The 18,850-nt window shown below is 40.3% G+C and overlaps 1 protein-coding gene across 3 annotated transcripts in view; it reads right to left on the bottom strand.

Moving 5' to 3' along the window:
• The window catches only part of NELL1 (neural EGFL like 1), a 292,766-nt gene that overhangs the window by 19,326 nt on the left and 254,590 nt on the right, over positions 1-18,850 (bottom strand). For 2 of the 3 annotated variants that reach the window (XM_054200528.1, XM_054200529.1), the window contains one exon: positions 1,282-1,422. The exons of the other annotated variant lie outside the window; for it this stretch is intronic. In XM_054200528.1, the coding sequence (XP_054056503.1) occupies positions 1,282-1,422 (141 nt within the window). The remainder of the gene's footprint in view (positions 1-1,281; positions 1,423-18,850) is intronic. 3 annotated transcript variants of the gene reach the window in all.

The raw sequence follows: 18,850 nt of genomic DNA, 5'->3' as shown, positions 1-18,850 counted from the left end.
CCTCCCAAATGAAGTTGATTGCTGTGATTTTATTGAGCTCCCCGTCAGCTTAGACAATATGTAAAAAGCTAATATAGCTGGGCAATCTACAAAATGTTAGTTTTGAAAATAATTAGTGTTCCTCTACATTTTTAAATCACAATGCTATCTTATCACAAGGACTTCTAATAGCCAAAATTTGTAAAGATGGGAATGTTTGTTACAAGGAAATGTATGTATTTTTATTACAGTTTTTTATTTTAACTTTTATTTTATCTGTATACTTTTCATCTTAGAAAGATCACTTTGCGCTTAAGGATATGACAAATGAAATTTACTGTGCTAAAAAATAAAAGGTCTTTCACAGAAGCAACAGAAAAGCTTTTATACAAAATACATAGAACTGAGTAGAGATGAAGTAACTGAAATTCCAAAGAAAGGACATAGAACTATGAGAAGTTGATCTGTATCTCCATAGAAGTTAAAATGGGATCCTTTCTAAATAGTTTTAAATTGATCTGATAAGATATCCTATAGAAATTTCGGATAAGGCTTCTAAGAAAAGTGAAAAGGTGAAAAAATTGTAAGGTAAAGGTAAGCCACAAGTACCATCTTCACTATGATATTATTACTGCTTACGTGCTGCAGCGGCACACAGTCTTACGTCCAGTCAAGGCCACCCAGACTGCCAGAACCAGCACTAAATCCTCATGGAGCCTCATCCTTTGCCTCCCACAGAAACAACTGGCAAACTCCTCCACATCCTTTAAAACTTCCACTTGGTTCGTGCTCTTAGGGCCTTATTCCGAAAACGCGGTGCATAAAGAGCTTGATGCTATTTGCATAATTCTAAAAAGAAAATGATGAAGATGCCAAACAATGGGAAACAAACAAATTAAAGCAACACAGAAATGCCCCAAATGTGTTCTCATATCGCTCTGCTGAAATTTGAAAATGGCAAACCAACCCTTCCCCTTCTGTGGCCTATTACACTCCCCAGAAAGCCTACTTTCACTTCAGGTTTTACAGCAACTTATTATGATAAATGGCAAAGCACAGTAAGTCACACTTCGGATCTCCGACTGCATCCCTCCTGTAATAACCATTCAAAAACGTGACACATCTTGAACTAGCACCCACGCTGCGTGGCCGGGGATGCTGACAAACACGGACACGCTCGCTTGCATTCTCATTTCAGCCTTAAACACAGTAACTGCTCAGGACAGTGTCTCAATAGTCACTTTGTAACACCATGCAGAAGGAGGAAAAAACAAAAAAAGCGCTATGCTGATCATTGCTTACCAACACAGGACTCCCCGGAAAGAGAATAGCTTCCATTGTCATGGAAACCGCTTCTGCACTCACAGTGGTACCACCCTGGGAGGTTAACACAGCGTGAATGGTTGTGACACTCAATGATCCCCTCTGCACACTCATCAATATCTGCCTCAGAGAAAAACACAAGCCAGCCAGGAAATTAATTTCCTTTGACACCAATGCTTTAGGTTTGTTTTTTTTTTGTTGTTGTTGATGGGTTTGGTTTTTTTGGGGGGTGTTTTTATTTTTTATTTTTTTAGATCTTCCTTTAAGAGGTGGATCAAGGTTTATTATTACGGTTCCAAACAACAGACACTTAAAACATAACAACAATAAAAAAGAACAGTAATACATCATGGAATTTGATACATACAAGATGTTTGTTTACACCACAATTTGTTTAAAATGCAAAGCAAACATGCAGGGTTTTTTTTGTTCTTTGCTTGTTTTTAACTCAGAAGTTACATTTGTCTGTGCACATAAACCATTGCAGAGCAGGCTCTCCACTGAAAAGGCAGTTTCAGCAGTTTTCCTGCTTTACAAACTGCATGTCCCAGGACACCTTGGAAAGAAAGAGCATTTTCTTCAGGATTTGTGATTCTAGCGTTCAGCTGCGATATTTGCAACTACGTAGCACTGAAGGTGTTCAGAGCACTTTGCAAACAACAGTTAATCTCTCTTTTTTTTTTTTTAATATATGTTCAAAATAAATACCTAGTCTCTGTATAACGGCATGTGACAAACAGAAAAAGCAGTCCGTGTTACAGCTGCAATAAAACATTTAGCTGGAAAAGAGTGAGGCAAATGACAGCAAGTCTGCAGCAATGGAAAGGTACAGCAAGATGAAAACCCCACGGAATTTCAATAAATGTGCTGTTTTTGTAAAGCAGTTTTTAAAATTTCTGTAACGTGGTTAATAGAGCCCTCATAATTGCTAGTAACCTTGGTTAATCACGGCTGGCACCTGGCGGCTTCTCCCCTTTGAGCATTTTTCAGCACATTTTGTAGGGTTGTAATTAAAATTAGCAAATTAATTATACGTTAACCTTGCGGTAATTTAAGAAGCTATTATATTTTCATTCCTCTGTTTAGCTCAAGCTTTTTTTTTTTTTTTTTTAAATCTTGGACAGTTTTCAGCTGGGTACCTCATCAATTAAAATGAATCTCAAATTATCCACAAATATAAACCATTTTCATCCATTGAGATTTTTCTTTTCTTGGCAATCGGCACGTGTAAAATATGCATAAAATTTTGTACACCAAAGACACAAATTTGGGGAAAACAGGTTCAGAAACTGCATTTAGTTCTGCAAGCATCAAAGTACCAATGTCTTGTGATCCTGATGCGAGACTGACTGAGTTAAGGTTATTAAGTAACCACGGAGTGTAGTTTTCATCTCAATTTACAAAATACATACACCAATACGGTTTCATGGACTGCAGTTGAGTCACATTGATGTACGGTGACATTGATTTGAATGAAGTATCTTGCAATACAATTCCATTTTCGTACATCTTACAAGGAATACTACAGAAAACTTTGATTCTTCCTCATTTAAGTAACAATATTTATTCTTGGTGAAATACGGCTGGGAAACCTAAACAAATGCCTTTTTCCAGTTCTGTGTTCACCCTCACTCAAGAATGAAGCAAGTTATCTACATAACAGGGTTATAACTATTATATTTCTAGCCTTATTCAGCTTCCATCTAACAATAAAGTCAATTTTTTTATGCTTTAAAATCTGTCACTGCTGCCACCTTTTCTGTACTTTTTATTTTGTAGAAGCTAATTTTAGTGTTAAAACACTGCACAAATCTAGCTGTCCATCAACGATGAGTGCTGCTTGCAAACTCCGACACTTTCAATTCATTACAGCAAATGGAATTTATAACCATGATCTTTTCACATGTCATGGCTGATGGAACAAGTTTAATCCTATTTGGAAAGTGAATGACTTTGCTATTGCAGGTCAATTGCAAATGAATCCTCCTTCTTGCTGTCTTCTCTTTCCCAGTGTTGAATTAGAGAATGCTCCTGTTTCAAGATTGCTTCCTCGGGCCAGTCCTGTATGGGACCTCTATCCATTCAATTTTACATTTTTAATTTACAAAATCAATAGAGTTTTCCTAAAGTTCATTTCTAAGCTTGAGCCCTGTAGAGTGTATTTGATTTAGGCTCATGGTATAGGATACTAATTGCCCAGTAGATTACTCTTCGGAAAGCCTGTCCGCCAGGATACTGAAACTGAGCAGCAGTTTACTTAATGGAAGAAGAGTGTCAGTGTATGAGTCTCTCTAGATTATTGCAGAAAAGTAAAATACAAAGAACTATTTCATGGCTATATTACTTTATTGTGGCAGTACTGTACCTGTCTACAGCTTCTGCCCACTGATATTTAGAATCATAGAATTGTCTAGGTAGGAAGGGACCTTTCAGATCATTGAGTCCAACTATCAACCTAACACTGGCAAATGCACCACTAAACCGTGTCCCTCAACACTACGTCTACCTATCTTTTAAATACCTCCAGGGATGGCGACTCCACCCTTCTTCCTTGGGCAGCCTGTTCCGATGTTTGATAACCCTTTTCAGTGTAGAATTTTTTCCTAATATCCAATCTAAACCTCCTCTGGTGCAACTTGAGGCCATTTCTTTTTGTCCTATTGCTTGTTACTTGGGAGAAGAGACCGACCCCCACCTCTCTACAACGTCCTTTCATTTCACAGAATCTTCATGGTTGGAAAGGACCCTTAAGATCATCGAGTCCAACCAAACAACCTACAATCTCTAGTGCCACACCTAGACATTTCTTAAACACCTCTAGGGATGGTGACTCAACCCCCTCCCTGGGCAGGCTGTCCCAGTGCCTGACCACTCTTCAGTGAAGTAATTCTTCCTAATATCTAACCTAAACCTCCCCTGCCGCAACTTCAGACCATTTCCTCTGGTCCTGTCATTATTCACCTGGGAGAAGAGGCCAACCCCCACCTCTCTCCAGCCTCCTTTCAGGTAGTTGTAGAGGGCAATGAGGTCTCCCCTCAGCCTCCTCTTCTCCAGGCTAAACATGCCCAGCTCCCTCAGCCTCTCCTCATATGACCTGGTCTCCAGACCCCTCACCAGCCTGGTAGCTCTCCTCTGGATACGCTCCAGCACCTCAATGTCCCTCGTGTACAGAGGGGCCCAGAACTGGACACAGCACTCAAGGTGAGGCCTCACCAGTGCCGAGTACAGAGGCACCATCACTTCCTTGCTCCTGCTGGCCACGCTGTTCCTGATACAAGCCAGAATGCTGTTGGCCCTCTTGGCCACCTGGGCACACTGCTGGCTCACGTGAAGCTGGCCGTCCACCAGCACCCCCAGCTCCTTTTCTGCCGGGCAGCTTTCCAGCCACTCTTCCCCAAGCCTGTAGCGTTGCTTGGGGTTGTTGTGACCGAAATGCAGGACCCGGCACTTGGCCTTATTAAACCTCATACAGTTGGCCTTGGCCCATCGATCCAGCCTGTCCAGGTCCCTCTGTAGAGCCTTCCTACCCTCAAGCAGATCAACACTCCCACCTAGTTTGGTGTCATCTGCAAACTTACTGAGGGTGCACTCAATCCCCTCATCCAGATCATTGATAAAGATATTAAACAAAACTGGCCCCAAAACTGAGCCCTGAGGGACACCACTGGTGACCGGCCGCCAAGAGGATTTCACCCCATTAATCACAACTCTCTGGGCACGGCCATGCAGCCAGTTTTTAACCCAGCGAGGAGTACACTTGTCTATGCCATGATTCACCAGCTTCTCCAGGAGAATGCTGTGGGGGACAGTGTCAAAGGCCTTACCAAAGTCCAGACAGACAACATCCACAGCCTTCCTCGCATCCAGAAGGTGGGTCACATGGTCATAGAAAGAGATCAGGTTGGTTAAGCAGGACCTCCCCTTCCTAAACCCATGCTGGCTGGCCCTGATCCCTTGGCTGCCCTGCACTTGCCGTGGGAGCTCACTCAAGATGATCCTCTCCATGATCTTTCCTGGTACCAAGGTCAGGCTGACAGGCCTGTAGTTCCCCAGATCCTCCTTTCGACCCTTCTTGTAGATGGGCATCACATTAGCCACCCTCCAGTCATCTGGTACCTGCCCTGTAGACCAGGATTGGTGATAAATGATGGAGAGAGGCTTGGTGAGCTCTCCCGCCAGCTCCCTGAGTACTCTTGGGTGAATCCCATCTGGCCCCATAGACTTATGTACGTCTAGGTGCAGAAGCAGATCATTGACTGCTTCCTCCTGGATTATGGGTGGGCCGTTCTGCTCTCCATCCTTATCTTCCAGCTCAGGAGGCTGAGCACCCTGGGGACAGCTGGTCTGACTATTGAAGACAGAGGCAAAGAAGGCATTAAGTATCTCAGCCTTCTCCTCGTCATTGGTTGCAATTTAGGGAGACACGAACCAATTTCTTAAACCAGCAAAGCTGGGGAAATGGGACTCACTTTCAGTTGGATAAGTTCTTCCTTTACTTCCTTACACCAGTAAAGGTACACCAGTACTGCCCTACCCATGCCAGGGGCAGGGGGCAAAGGAAAAGGAGGTGCTTTGCAGGCTGCTTTGGGAAAATCTGCCACAAAAGACACCATTGATGCAGAAGCAACTACTAAAAGAATAATCCTTTAAGCTCTGCTCCCTCCCATTAGCTCTCCCAGAGCCATTTCCAGCTCATGGGAGGTGCCCTGCTCCCCTCCTCTTAGGTTAAACTCGGCACTCCTCCTTGCTCCCCAGCCCAGCCTTCTCCTGCATGTGCGTTCTGGAGAAGGGCTGGGATGATGGTGCAGGAAGAACAGGGAAGGAACCCTTCCCCTGCTTCTGCAGCAAGTTAGCATTCCTTTGGCAACACGTCATTAGCAGCACCATGCATTCCAATACGCATGAAGAGCGGCATAAACAAGGAAAACCATTAGCGGCTTCTCCATTTGTCTAAGACATTGCAGTTTCTTATTCCCACACTTAAAATGATGTACCATAAGGAGCAAAAGGGGAAGAAAATATTGTGATTAGGTCTGTAAGCTTCTCCTGTGGTCGTGTGCATTATTTGTAGCAGACGTATAAACACATCTCTGCAGGTATAGGAAAATAATATGGATTTGTTTTAGAAATTCAAAATGATTTAAGGTGCTCGTAATACCAAGAGGCAACTGCAAATAACAGCTTTTTAAAATGGTGTATCATATACCGTGACATTACTTAGTTCACCTAACATATCCTTTCATCTAGACATACTATGGCTTTTGAAAACACCTTTGAGGACTTTTTCTGCATAGGAAGATGTTGCTATACATAATGGCCAGTTTGGAGAGTGAGAATCAATTCACCTTTCTTCATCTTTGCTTTTCCATCTTTAGATCCTAGCACTATATTTGCATACTTGCCTCAAGATTAATATCTTTCTGTCAAAGTCTGCTTTGGGGTTTTGCTACAGAATTTGATCTATATATGCACTATTCTATGTGTGTGTGTGTTTTGTGTGTTCAGATGCTTACCAGAATACACTATATATACTTTCTTCATAAAGTTATGGTAAGCTGAAATGAAAGCGTGTACCTCTGACCTGAGAGTGAAAACAGTACAAAAATTAGGATCGTTCTTCAAAGGAGCACTGAAAACCTGTTGGAAATTCTGTAATGACACAGGCCAGAGGAAACAACGGCTGGACATTTTTTGGCTGTGTTCCCATGCTTTAGGTCTTGCCCGCCCTCGGGGCTCCCGGCAGCAGAGCGAGCACACGGCTCTTGGGGCTCCAGGCTCTGCCTTCCCGCAGCATCCCGCCATGGATGGAGGAGCCCCGGTCTTTACATGCACATCTTCACCTTGACAGCCCACACGGCTAAGCCGCCCTCACAGAAGTCAGTGAAAACACATTCACTGACTCACAACTTTGTATGGGCTTTCTGTATATATCTAGCTATATTAATAGCCAGTCTAAAACAGTGCTTGTGAGAAATGACTAATTTAATATTTCATTGGGAACTGAAAATTTTCCATAACCTTAATTTGCCTCTGTAGTCTTTGGCTAAATACCTGCAGTACCTTTGGATTGAGTATAATATTTTTTTGTTTCTAGCTGTAATTCAACATCAGACATTGCTGCTCTTACGCCCGCTGAACCATTTTTGCAGTTTTTTCATTCAAGCCTTCTTACAACGCCCATGTAAAAGGAGATCCTGTATAGACTGTTCATTTTACCCCACTCGGTTATTTAACTGTCATTAGTACAGAATTGTTAATGGATCTGGCAACACTCCACTATAATGGCTTTGCAAAAGCTCAAAAATGGCACATTTTTGTATTGTAGAATAAAGGCACCAGTTGGTTTTGAATAAGCTCTTGCAGGATGTTAATCCTGTCCTTCAAGGACAGGTCTGTAATTTTTACTTTTAGCATCCCAGCTTCTTGCATTATTCATAAAGGTATTTATGCAGACAAGATAAATAGGATAATTTACCTCAAAATAAAACACAATGGCTTCAGAACCCAGTGAAAAAGTAAAATTAAAATAATTCAGTCTTTTCTAATGCCTCATCACATGTAAGTCACTGTGTGATAATACTGAAAGGAAAACTGTTCAGTGTCATGTAATAGCTAGCAATCTACGCTTTCAATGAGACAGAAGAGTTTTATTATAAAAGTGTCTGTTCATCAAACTCTTACTGTGCTCTTTTTCATGCAAAAAATACAAGATCCTTATCTTTAGTGCTCTGTTGATCAGGAGACCTATAAGCAGGGAAAGCATGTACTAACAAGAAAGGATCACACAGGTCTCCAACTTCCTGAATTAAATCATACCCTGACAGTTATCTCCGTTAGTTCCAGAGCACACAGCTTTGTTTTCTACCTTGGAGTATTTTCCTTCAACATAAAAACACCAGGAAAAAATCGCCCAGCCAACCGAGGCATAAGTTCAACGTAACATACAGCCTCTTCTCATCTCCTGCTCTCGCACGAGCTTCGCTTCCACGAGACAGAGATAGCAAGAAAGGGATGGCACCGACGGTGCTACGCAAGCAGCTGCTTCAAATAAACCCTGAGAGTGAAGACAACTACTTTGGATGAGCGGAGATGAAAAATTCTCTCTCTCTAAAAAAAAAATCTCCCACCTGCCTACCTTTACACAAAGTTCTGTTGATGTAAGCAAATAATAATTCTATTGTTTTACATAAACTGAATTTTATCCTTTATTATTAACTCTTGTATCGGCTATACTATCAAATCTCTACATTAGCTTTGACAGCTCGCTGAAGTTACCAAGAAGGGCCTGGAATACCAACGATACAGCAGGAATACTGCAATTTAGCTGTTAAACAAACGGTAACTTAGAAGCACACGGATAACTGTATAATTTAGTTACATTTGAATAATGACTCGTGGCTCCACTCCGTCTCATGGGGCCAGTTCGTTCTTAAGGCTCCAGAGATACTAAAAATCAGCAAGGACAGGAAAGACATCTGTCTGAGCCCTATCTATTGACATTTTTAATCATCAGTTTCTTGTCTCATAGCTTTAGCTGTCTCAGGTGATAGAGATTCCCCCTCTCTCGGACTGAAGCCAGTAGCAGGCTTTGGGAATAGCGGCTCAGGAAATTTTTCCTTGACATTTAGCCTCTTTTTTAATTACTTTCATTTTAACTCATTAGGAGATTTTGGGCAAACAACAGCACCAAATAACATATTTCTCTTTCCTCAGCAGCCACGTCTGTTTTCGCAGACTGATTTTAATTGCATTATATTTATATTGGCCTTTGCAGTTCCTTCTCAGGCAGGAATAGTTTTGCCTGAATAAATGATACAGGCTTTGGTCCATTTTTCTATTTTGAGGACACAGCAGTAAACCGTAAAACTTTAAATTTGTAGAGACAGTGAATACAACTCAAATTCATGAATAAACAAACCCACGCAACAGTTTAATGGTACTAAATGGCTTTCAGGGATGAAAGGTGTTCCCACCACTCATTATAATTAAAGAACAGCTGTAATATGCTTTATTGTGTAATTCTGGATTGGTGTTATCAGGATTTTTCATCATCTGAAACTCATGCAAATTTAGAATGATGAGTTTAACAATAATAAATGGAATTAAATTGGTATCAGAATAATAACACAGACTAGTTGTACCAGCAATTTTAAAGATTAATTCTTTTAATATATAACATCTAATTTACTGAAATTAATTTTTAATGCACGCTCCATGATGATGTCTTTACCGGTTTAGTGCATGTCTCTCTCATACCCTCATAATCATGTATTTGAATGCTAAATACGCAGCACGCTCGGAGTATGCAACCTAAAGGTCCTGGATGGTCCAAATAAATGACACTTCACAACACTGGAGCTGAAACAAGAGGGGTTTATTCTCGTAATTAATGATTGCTGGGTGATGTAGGAAATAAGAATTGCAGCCAGACTGCTCAGTGGAAAGCATGGCAGGAATATACTAGGCAGGGTGAAGAACTATTTCACATTTAGTATTGCATTTGGGTTTCCGTAGCAAACAGGATTTTAACTACCGCTTTACAAGCCAGAAACAGACTGACTTCACAGTCAGACTTTCTGTATAATTTGAGGCCTATAGTCAACGTGCCTTTCAAATTACATCATCCTGAAAGGAGCAGGGCTATTAGCGCTGTGTCTATTGTATCTGGGCTCTTCCCATGTCACGTAAGGGTACTGCCATCATGTCATGTAAGGGTACTGCCATCGTGCTTGCTGTAGCTTGGAGAGAGGTGCGGGAACACATAGTTCAAAAGAACCTGCTTGCAAACTCCAAGCGCTGCTGGACTGATGCGTCACAACTTCAGGACCAAAGTTTAGCTCATCGCTTACAAGCACCTTGTACCTGCTGACAACAGCCCCCAGTTCTCCAGGAATGCTCCTCTCATACTCTCGTAACGTCATGCTCTTCCTGAACATACCAGAACACTTTGTCAGTTTCCTGAATTTATGATTTTTTGACCTACTTAGGTAGAAATATGCAGAAATAGTGTGTGATCTCCATGCTAAATTTACCCATGTAACTCAATCTGGTATTTCTCTACAGAAACTCAACTGCAGACACTGGTACAGCCGTATTTAATTTGTTTATAACATTTTCTACAGTAGAATAGAGAGATACCATGTGCAATTTACAGGTGAGATAACTAAGGCAGAGAGATACAGTGAATTGCCCAAAGTTGCCCAAACCAATGTGCGAGAAGCTCCTCAGTTTTGTAATTCCAGGCCACTGTCCTGTCATTTAGGTCACCATTTCCCTATTCCCTATAAAGATGTTCTCATATAACCAGACAGAGGCAAGGCCAACCGTCAGTCCCCTTCTGACTCGTGAACATGGGCTTTATTTTTGAAGAATGTTCAGTATCTTCATCCCTGATTACTAATTCAATTAAATTGTGATACTGGCGTTGTATCTGCATATATTATACATGAGCAGCTATTCAGAATATTAGATATGCATACTAGAAGAAAATGAGAGAACAAGATCAACAGGAGAGGTCTATCATGTCAATAGACTGTAATCAATGAAGCCCTCAGCACACAGAGGTATACTTTTACACAGCTAGGATTATGCAAATTTTTTTTAAAAAAAGTCCAAATCCACCCTTAACAGCACAATATTTTTATGCACAAAGCTGCTTTAAGCCAGTTCAAAGCATAGCTGCTGTAAATTCAGATTAGTTTAATTTACAATGACTGGTAAGATCATACTAAAAACATTACAGACTGCAGAATTACATTTCAAAAAATCTGCGTGGCAAAATACATTAAATACCTGATTAGAAGGTTAATATATCAAGCAGAAAAATAAATAAATAAAGACAACTGATTTTGGCATTCTGCAATTAAAGAGTTGCACATTCTTTGTCCAGATCACAGAATTTGAGAAGAACTACCTAATGGGGATATATGTTAAAACTAAATAGTTGATGGGGGCCAACCAGCTGGAAAGCAGATTGGCAGAAAAAGAGCTGGGGGTCCTGACAGACACCAAGATGAACATGAACCAACAAGGTGACTCTGCTGCAAAGAAGGTGAATGGTATCTTCTGCTGCATTAGAAAAAGTACTGCCAGAGGTCAAGGGCAGTGATCCTTTCCCTCTACTCAGCACTGGTGAGGCCACACCTGGAGTGCTGGGTCCAGTTCTGGCCTCCCCAGTACAAGAGAGACATGGTCATACTGAAGAGAGTTCAATGAAGGGCCACAAGGATGAGTAAGGGTCTGGAGCATGTCACGTATGAGGGAAAGCTGAAAGAGCTGGGACTGTTTAGCCTGGAGAAGAGAAGGCTCCAGGGAGACCTTACCAAGGCATATAAATACCTAAAGGGAGAGTACATAGAGGACGGAGCCAGGCTCTTTTCAGTGGTTCCCATTGACAAGACCAGAGACGACGGGCACAAACTGAAACATAGGAGGTTTCCTCTGAACATCTGGCAACACTTTTTTACCGTTAGAGTGACTGAGCACCGGCACAAGTTGCCCAGAGAAGTTGTGGAGCCGTCATCCTTGGAGATATTCAAAAGCTCTCTGTGCAACTGGTGCCAGCTGGCCTGCCCTGAGAAGCAGGGTTGGACAAGATCACGTTCAGAGGTCCCTTCCAACCTCAACCATTCTGGTCATTCTGTGATCCTTTCTCAGAAGGAATTCTCACTCCAGAGAAAACTGCTAAAGTAAACCAGATGCAGGCTGCAAATTTGTTCATCAGAGCTACAAAAGATGAATGTAACCTCTTATAAAACAGGACACTGACAAACAGCATTCTCTGCCCAACGTCCCAGTTGTCTGCAATCCACTGCACTCGAGCTGCACTCTATGTATAAAAGCTTCATGGATGAGCCTTAGCATTATTATCCAATGCTAGCAGACTACTTCACGCGCAGTCTTTAGGTACAGTGCTGCATAACCAATATATCATGCTATCTAGCACTTGAAATGCTAAAGTTCAACATCAAAAAGTCATAGAAATAGCCTATTATCTTATCTAGGCACATCCCGTGACAGAGAATAAATGCTCCCTACCATACATTCTTCAGTGATTTGCCTCAACCAATTTTAAAATGACTCACATGATGAGTCCTTCTCCACTTCATTGGGAAGATTGTACTGCAGCCCAATAGTCCACTATGTTAGGAAGTTCTTCTGATTAGTTTGAGCTCTTCCATAATCGAATATGGTTCAGACAAAATAACACTTGTCAAAACAATTTCATTGCTAACAGGAGGCAGCAGCTGATGAGAAAATGATTAAAAGCACATTTTCTTCACCGTGGCTGGTGTGGGGGAGTGTCAGCCAGTCTCCTTAAAATTCCCATGTATACCACTGTGCCAAAGGGCACAAGAAGCAAAGCCAAATTGCAGGTTTAGATTATAATAGTGTGCATGCCCTATAGCACCCCTGAGAGTTTAATAATAATGGGAAATATTCTCTATTAGGTTTTTTTTTTTATTTTGAAATGATTAACAGCTTCAGAAAAGCATTTTCATTCATAGAGTAATAAACTCTCCCAAGGAAGCAAATCCCAAACAAGCAGCGTAAAAAGAGCTCTTGAGATCATAAGCGGAATAATGTAAAGCTCTCTGCATCCTTAATTAGGGAAGAAAAAGGTTCAGGAAGTGCTGATCAATACCGTGCAAATGATAAAAATGCATACTTTTGGAGAATGCATGAACACAGTTTCAATAAAAAGGATGAAATTCGTGGTGGGTCCTCCACACACAGCGCAACTTGCAACTGCTCTCATTCAATGGAAGTTCCCCATCCACCTTGGAATATATCTATTTATTTCTGATAATAAGAAGGGTACACAAAAAGACCCTACACAAAAGATATCAAATAACAAAAAACTGGAAGGGCTGTTTAAGAAGAGATATCAAGGTTCGTGCATCACTTAGCCTATCTCTTTTTATTCCTAATGCAAGTAAAAACCATTCTCTACTTCGGTCTGCTTCAACTTTCTCCAGTCCCACCACCTCCCAACTGTTCCCTGCTCCCTCCAGTGCAATTAAATTTACCCAGTTCTGAACTCCATCACGCCACGTGCACAGTCATAAGAAGCAGTTTGCTGTTGTGATTTCCCATGCACAATCCAGTAAGTTTGAGAAACATAAAAAAGTGCGTTTTCCCAGTTAACTTGGACAGCACCCTATTTCATTGCACTAGATAATCAGAGTCAAGATGTTGTAAAAAATTCTAGTAAAATTTGCTAATCAAACACAAGAGTCCAAATGTCTCACTGACACATCCCGAATGAAGGTGAGGATTCATTCCACCTGACTTGAGATGCTGAACATCTCTCCTGTGCATCCTCAGTAGTCAGTGAGCCGAGACACAGACTTTCAAAAGGTAACACCGACTGCTTATTACCTTCTGTTCTGTTTTATTCATCAGCTCGAACCAGAATTCATTTTCATATTAAACTTGTTTGCCTTATTTGTTCTATATGTTAGAACACATTTAAAAATTTTAAACATTTATATGTACTTTCAATCAGGCTAAAAAAATTCCCCCACAGAAAAGTCAGAATTCTTGGTTTCCATTAAAAAAAAAAAAAAAAAAAAAAAAAATCTTGAAACCCGTCTTAAAATGAACTTCCCATTTTACATGCAGTTCTAAATACAACTAAAGAGAGCAAAGTATCCAGCAGGTACGAAAGTATAGTAAAATCTTCCATGTGAAAAACTCAAAAAATATTCAGGATTAAAAACTTCACTTGTTACTGTTACCCTTCTTTTTAAATACTGCAATGAGCATTTCCAAATAAATAAGAAGTGACTGTTTCCCTAGCATAAAATGTGCGCTTTGAAAGCACACGCTCTCTCTTTCATTTTTTAATTACAGACTGAATTTTTAACTTCACTAAACCATTAGTTGCAGACTTTGATCAGACCCCAGTTTTCCCAGCCTGGGTGCTGCTTCAGACATCAATAATTCCAATTAAATCAACTCTGAGATATGACTACATCATTTCACTAAGCAATTAAAAACATGCAACTGAAATAAGTAGGAAATCCTGAAAGAAAAGCCAGGGGACTCATCAAATGTTAATAATAATAATAAATACATTGCACTTCTATAGCATCTTTCATCCTGTGATCTCAAAACATTTCCTAAGTATTATGTAATATTACAATACTTTGTAGAAAAGTAAAAATGTAACAGAACTTTGTTTATTTTTCTTAAAGGGGGTTGATTATTTAGGATGATGATACAGTCGCCAACACTTATGGCGCGAGTGAGACCTCCAACTCATTAAAAACCACACATTTATCCAAATTGGGTCTGTGCCCCCCATTTCATTGAATTAACTAAGTTTTATTATACGTAAATACGTAAGTTGAATGTAATTGCTTTTCAACAGCGTTCTCAAAGTCAGGAGTTTCTCACAATAGTTGATTTTATTATTTGAATACCACAATTTAATCTATTCTCTTAAAATGCACTGACTGCCCAAACCCATACAACTATTCTGCAAAAACATATCTGCAAAAGCTGGCATATAAAACTCAATTTTATTGCACTAGAAGGATCATTTTGAACTCTGTAGAATCTCAAACAGCTACATGATCTAAATATTAGTGCTTGAGGGTTTGGGGCGGTTCCAAAGACTCAACGAATCTAGCTAGGTGAGTAAATTGAGGATTAGAAGCAACAGCTACCTGAGGCTTAACACTGGTGCTAATATTGCTCCTGTGTTCAATCTTAAAAAATATCTCTGCATTTCTGTTTATTTGTAAGCAAAATTTATTGCGACTACAGAAACCTTTAGTAGCTCTTCAGTACAAACTTCAGATAATATGTAGATTAATGAACGAACATACAGATGTGAGGTCATTTGCTCAGCAAGCTGAAGATGAACGAGCAGAGACCATCTTCAGGGCAGTGTTGTTTGGCTGGCATGTAGGCAAGTAAGAGACTGGGGCTGTTTTGGCCTCATTAATGGTCCAGTGGGAGACACTGGATGGAGGAAACAATTTGAAAGATATGAAAACAGTGCTTCTAACAACGCTTTATGGGAGATATATTTTACAATAAGCCCTTGCCTGATTTTTATTGTTCTTTTATCCATTTTTATACCTTCCTGTTTTCTTTCTCTCTCTCTTTTTTCTTTCTTTTTTTTTTTCCCTCCTGGTGTAGAACAAAAAGTTCAGATGACAGTACAAAGAAAAGTTTCAAAAGCTGTCAATTTGATACATTGAGGAACACAGCAGCTTCCTTGTTGGATATGCTTTGAGGCTTTGTCTTAGATTGGGTGTTTTTTGGTTGCTCTGCCTGTTCCAGAGAAGTATTCCTGCCCCTTCCAACCCACACATGCTCTGCTGGCAAATGCATGACCAAGCTCTGTGCTTTCTTGCACATGCCAGTGATCATTCATCCCTCCTTCTAATTCTTCTTTGTAAAAGACCTCTGCAACAGAGAGTTTGTGGCATACGCACTCATAGAACACTTGTCCATTTTTGAGGTGGGACTAGAGTTTTCTGAACTGCTTTAATAGCTTTCATATTTTATAACCTTTCTCATAGAAGTTTAAATTTTTTCCTTCACTTGTATTGCTTTAGTCAAAAGTGCCTCTTTTTAAGTTGTTAGAATTATGCCAAAGACATGAAGCACGAATTGGGCTTCCTGGGAAGAACTGAATATTTATGTGTTTATTTTTCAGGTTAACTGTGACTCTTAATTCAAAAATCTTTTAAGAAAAATGCTTCCTCCATTAAAAGCCATTAAAAATAGTAGACAGTATACCAAGAAATCCCTTTACCAATCACTGCCAGCCCTGGAGCTATCTACAGCAGCTATTTCATGGCATATAGTTACGCAGGCAAGAACAAAGAGAAAGCGTCCTTGACCATACACATTAGATGTACTTTGTGAAGTGTAATTTTCCAGAGAGGAATTTTTCAAGACCCCAGCCTCGGCTGTGTCAATACCATAGGCCATAATGTGGTGAAAAAACGTTCAGCCTCCCATCTCAAATCTGCCGTGCTTTCACCTTAGCATAACATAACAACTGTAAAGGTACCGTGTGTCCCCTGATGCAGCTCCCATCCTGAGGGGGACGTACAGGGACATGCTTGAGCTTCACGGACCACGCTTTCAGGAGGGAGATCCGATACCATAGATGGAGCACTCCCTTCCAAATATTGCATGTTTTTAAAAAATAAATTAAAAAAAACCAAAAGCCAGGATGGAAGACTTAGTTGTGAATGAAATTTCCATCTTTTTTCACCACATCAAAGAGCGTCCTGTTTGTTGCAAAGGAGCAGTTCGACACTTAGATCAAAGGATCTCCTGGCTGCGTTGTACTGAAACTGAAGTGTCAAACTGTTTCAGTGCAACACTAATAAGAAATGCTTTGATGTACGTGTGTGTCTGTGTGTGTGTATAAAGCACTTCAGTCATTACTTAGTAGCTACCCATAATATTTTAAAAATAGATTACCCAAACTGTAATTTCACATTATGATACGTCACTGGAAGTAACCCATATCATTACATTACTGTTACTGACATGTTATTATGCAAGATGGAAACGAACACTAAAGCAACCTTTTGAAATGTAGACGTTTCCTGAGGAAGGGTATTTGGGGTGTCCATCAGAGAATGCTGAGCAAGGGAACAATGACAGGGCTAAAGAATATCACTCAGGTACCCTCAGATTAAATCAGAGTCAAGGGACATGCACATCCAGAGCCAAACATCAAGACAAGGAAAAGCGTAGAAAGAATTGGCCTGGAGCCTGTCCCCAGATATGTCCATCAGAACAACTTCACAGTACTATCTTCTACCCTTGGTAAAAGTGTCTCCATGGCTTAACATCAAATCGTATCTGACCTCATTCCAAATACACACTTACAAAAGCCTACACAAAAAGTGTGGCTCCCCAATCGCTTCACTGGACAGCAGAGACCCATCCCTTGGCAGAGCCTCCGCTCCCCAGCACAGAGCAGCTCCTGCATCCGTAAGGGAGGAGAGCGCATCCCTCCTGGAGCACCGTACTTCTTCCCAGCCCTTCCCAGGTCCGGGAGGCAGTTACCCTTCCATCAGCCCTTGGGGGCAGCGAACGGATTTGTCTACAGCGGGAAGCAGAAAGGGAAATTGAAACATTTGCCTGACCACGAGTCAGCCTTGCATCTCTGGGGAGAACAATTACCAAATATGTTCAGTCAAATATCTTTGCAATCTCATTTTTTTTGTGTGCAAAATATTAGAAAGTCAATTTCAGGCAGCACATTAACAGTCTTGGAAACCTAATTAAAAATATAGCCAATGTTATAATAATTCTTCCGATTTTTTACTACTGCTTCGTAGTTCCAGTGCAAGGACTATAAGCGAGGGAGAGTAGAGCCCGGTGTTGTTTTAGCTCTACAGAGGACCCAGCTCTGAAACTGCTGAGAAACACAGATCATGCTGCCAGTTCCTCCTTTTAACTTGAAACAGTTTTAGTAATTTCCAAGAAATCTGAAAAGACTTTCATGTGCAATTAACCAGTTGGATTGCTCAGATTCACATTAATTATTCCTCTTATTCACCACCTTCTTATTTGTCTGCATGACTCTTTTTAGCATAACACTATACATTCCTCTTGATTTTAGAAGTCCCCTTCAGCTCTATAAATAATAAAATTCTGCCTCTTGAACAGCATAATGTTATTATTTTGTCTTTTTTCTCTACCACTGCACAGCTTATCTCTAAAGCTTGTGATCTTCATTGACTTATGATTGCCTACCAATTACCACATTGATAATTAGGGACGATTTACTGATATGCATTAGCAAGAGGACAGCAAAACACTTGTCTATTTCACTAACTTACTGCAAATATACCTGAAGAGTATCAGAAAACATCTGACCCATATTCTGTAGTATTGACTGTCAAATGCTGTTTTTCTCTTATATCAAAAAACCCATAAATCGTATATTCCATCGCTGTCTTTTGAAAAGCCATTGGCAATTTTATTTTTTGAGAACTTTAAGCTTCTATATTTTTCTTGGTTTGCATTACTTCGTAACACAGTACGCAGTCCTAGTTCTGACATACAGTATTTTAGTTAATTTTGGGTTTTTAAGATAATTTGGGCAGTTGCTACTTGTTACCGATTCTCCAATTTGTACTATAATTACATGGCTTAACACTAATATATGCACTAGTGTCACTGGCAAGCCACGAAAAGCCAGCAAGAAAAGCAAGATATAATATACAGCCAGCCACGCCAAAAATGAAATTTTAATATTCCCACTCCTGAAGAGTATCCAAAAAAATTTTCAGATTCACGGGACAAAATACTTCAAATCATATCAAAATTTAGGTTTTGACACATTAATATTTTCTCTAAAAGCAAATTCCAACTTCTTAGTTGCATTGACAACCGAAGCCATTCACCCAACATGTTATAGGTACTTGTCATGATATATGTTCCCTACGCAGGGAAAAAGGAGCCTGGAGAAATGAGGGAAGCACCTCCAGTCACTTAAGTTAGTGGCCTAGTCAGGACTAAAATCTATACTCTATGAATTTATTTCCTGACAGTAGACATT

The sequence above is a fragment of the Rissa tridactyla genome, chromosome 4, assembly GCF_028500815.1.
Source record: "Rissa tridactyla isolate bRisTri1 chromosome 4, bRisTri1.patW.cur.20221130, whole genome shotgun sequence".
In the NCBI taxonomy this organism is placed as follows: Eukaryota; Metazoa; Chordata; class Aves; order Charadriiformes; family Laridae; genus Rissa; species Rissa tridactyla.
This window is presented reverse-complemented; position numbering and strand designations above follow the sequence as displayed.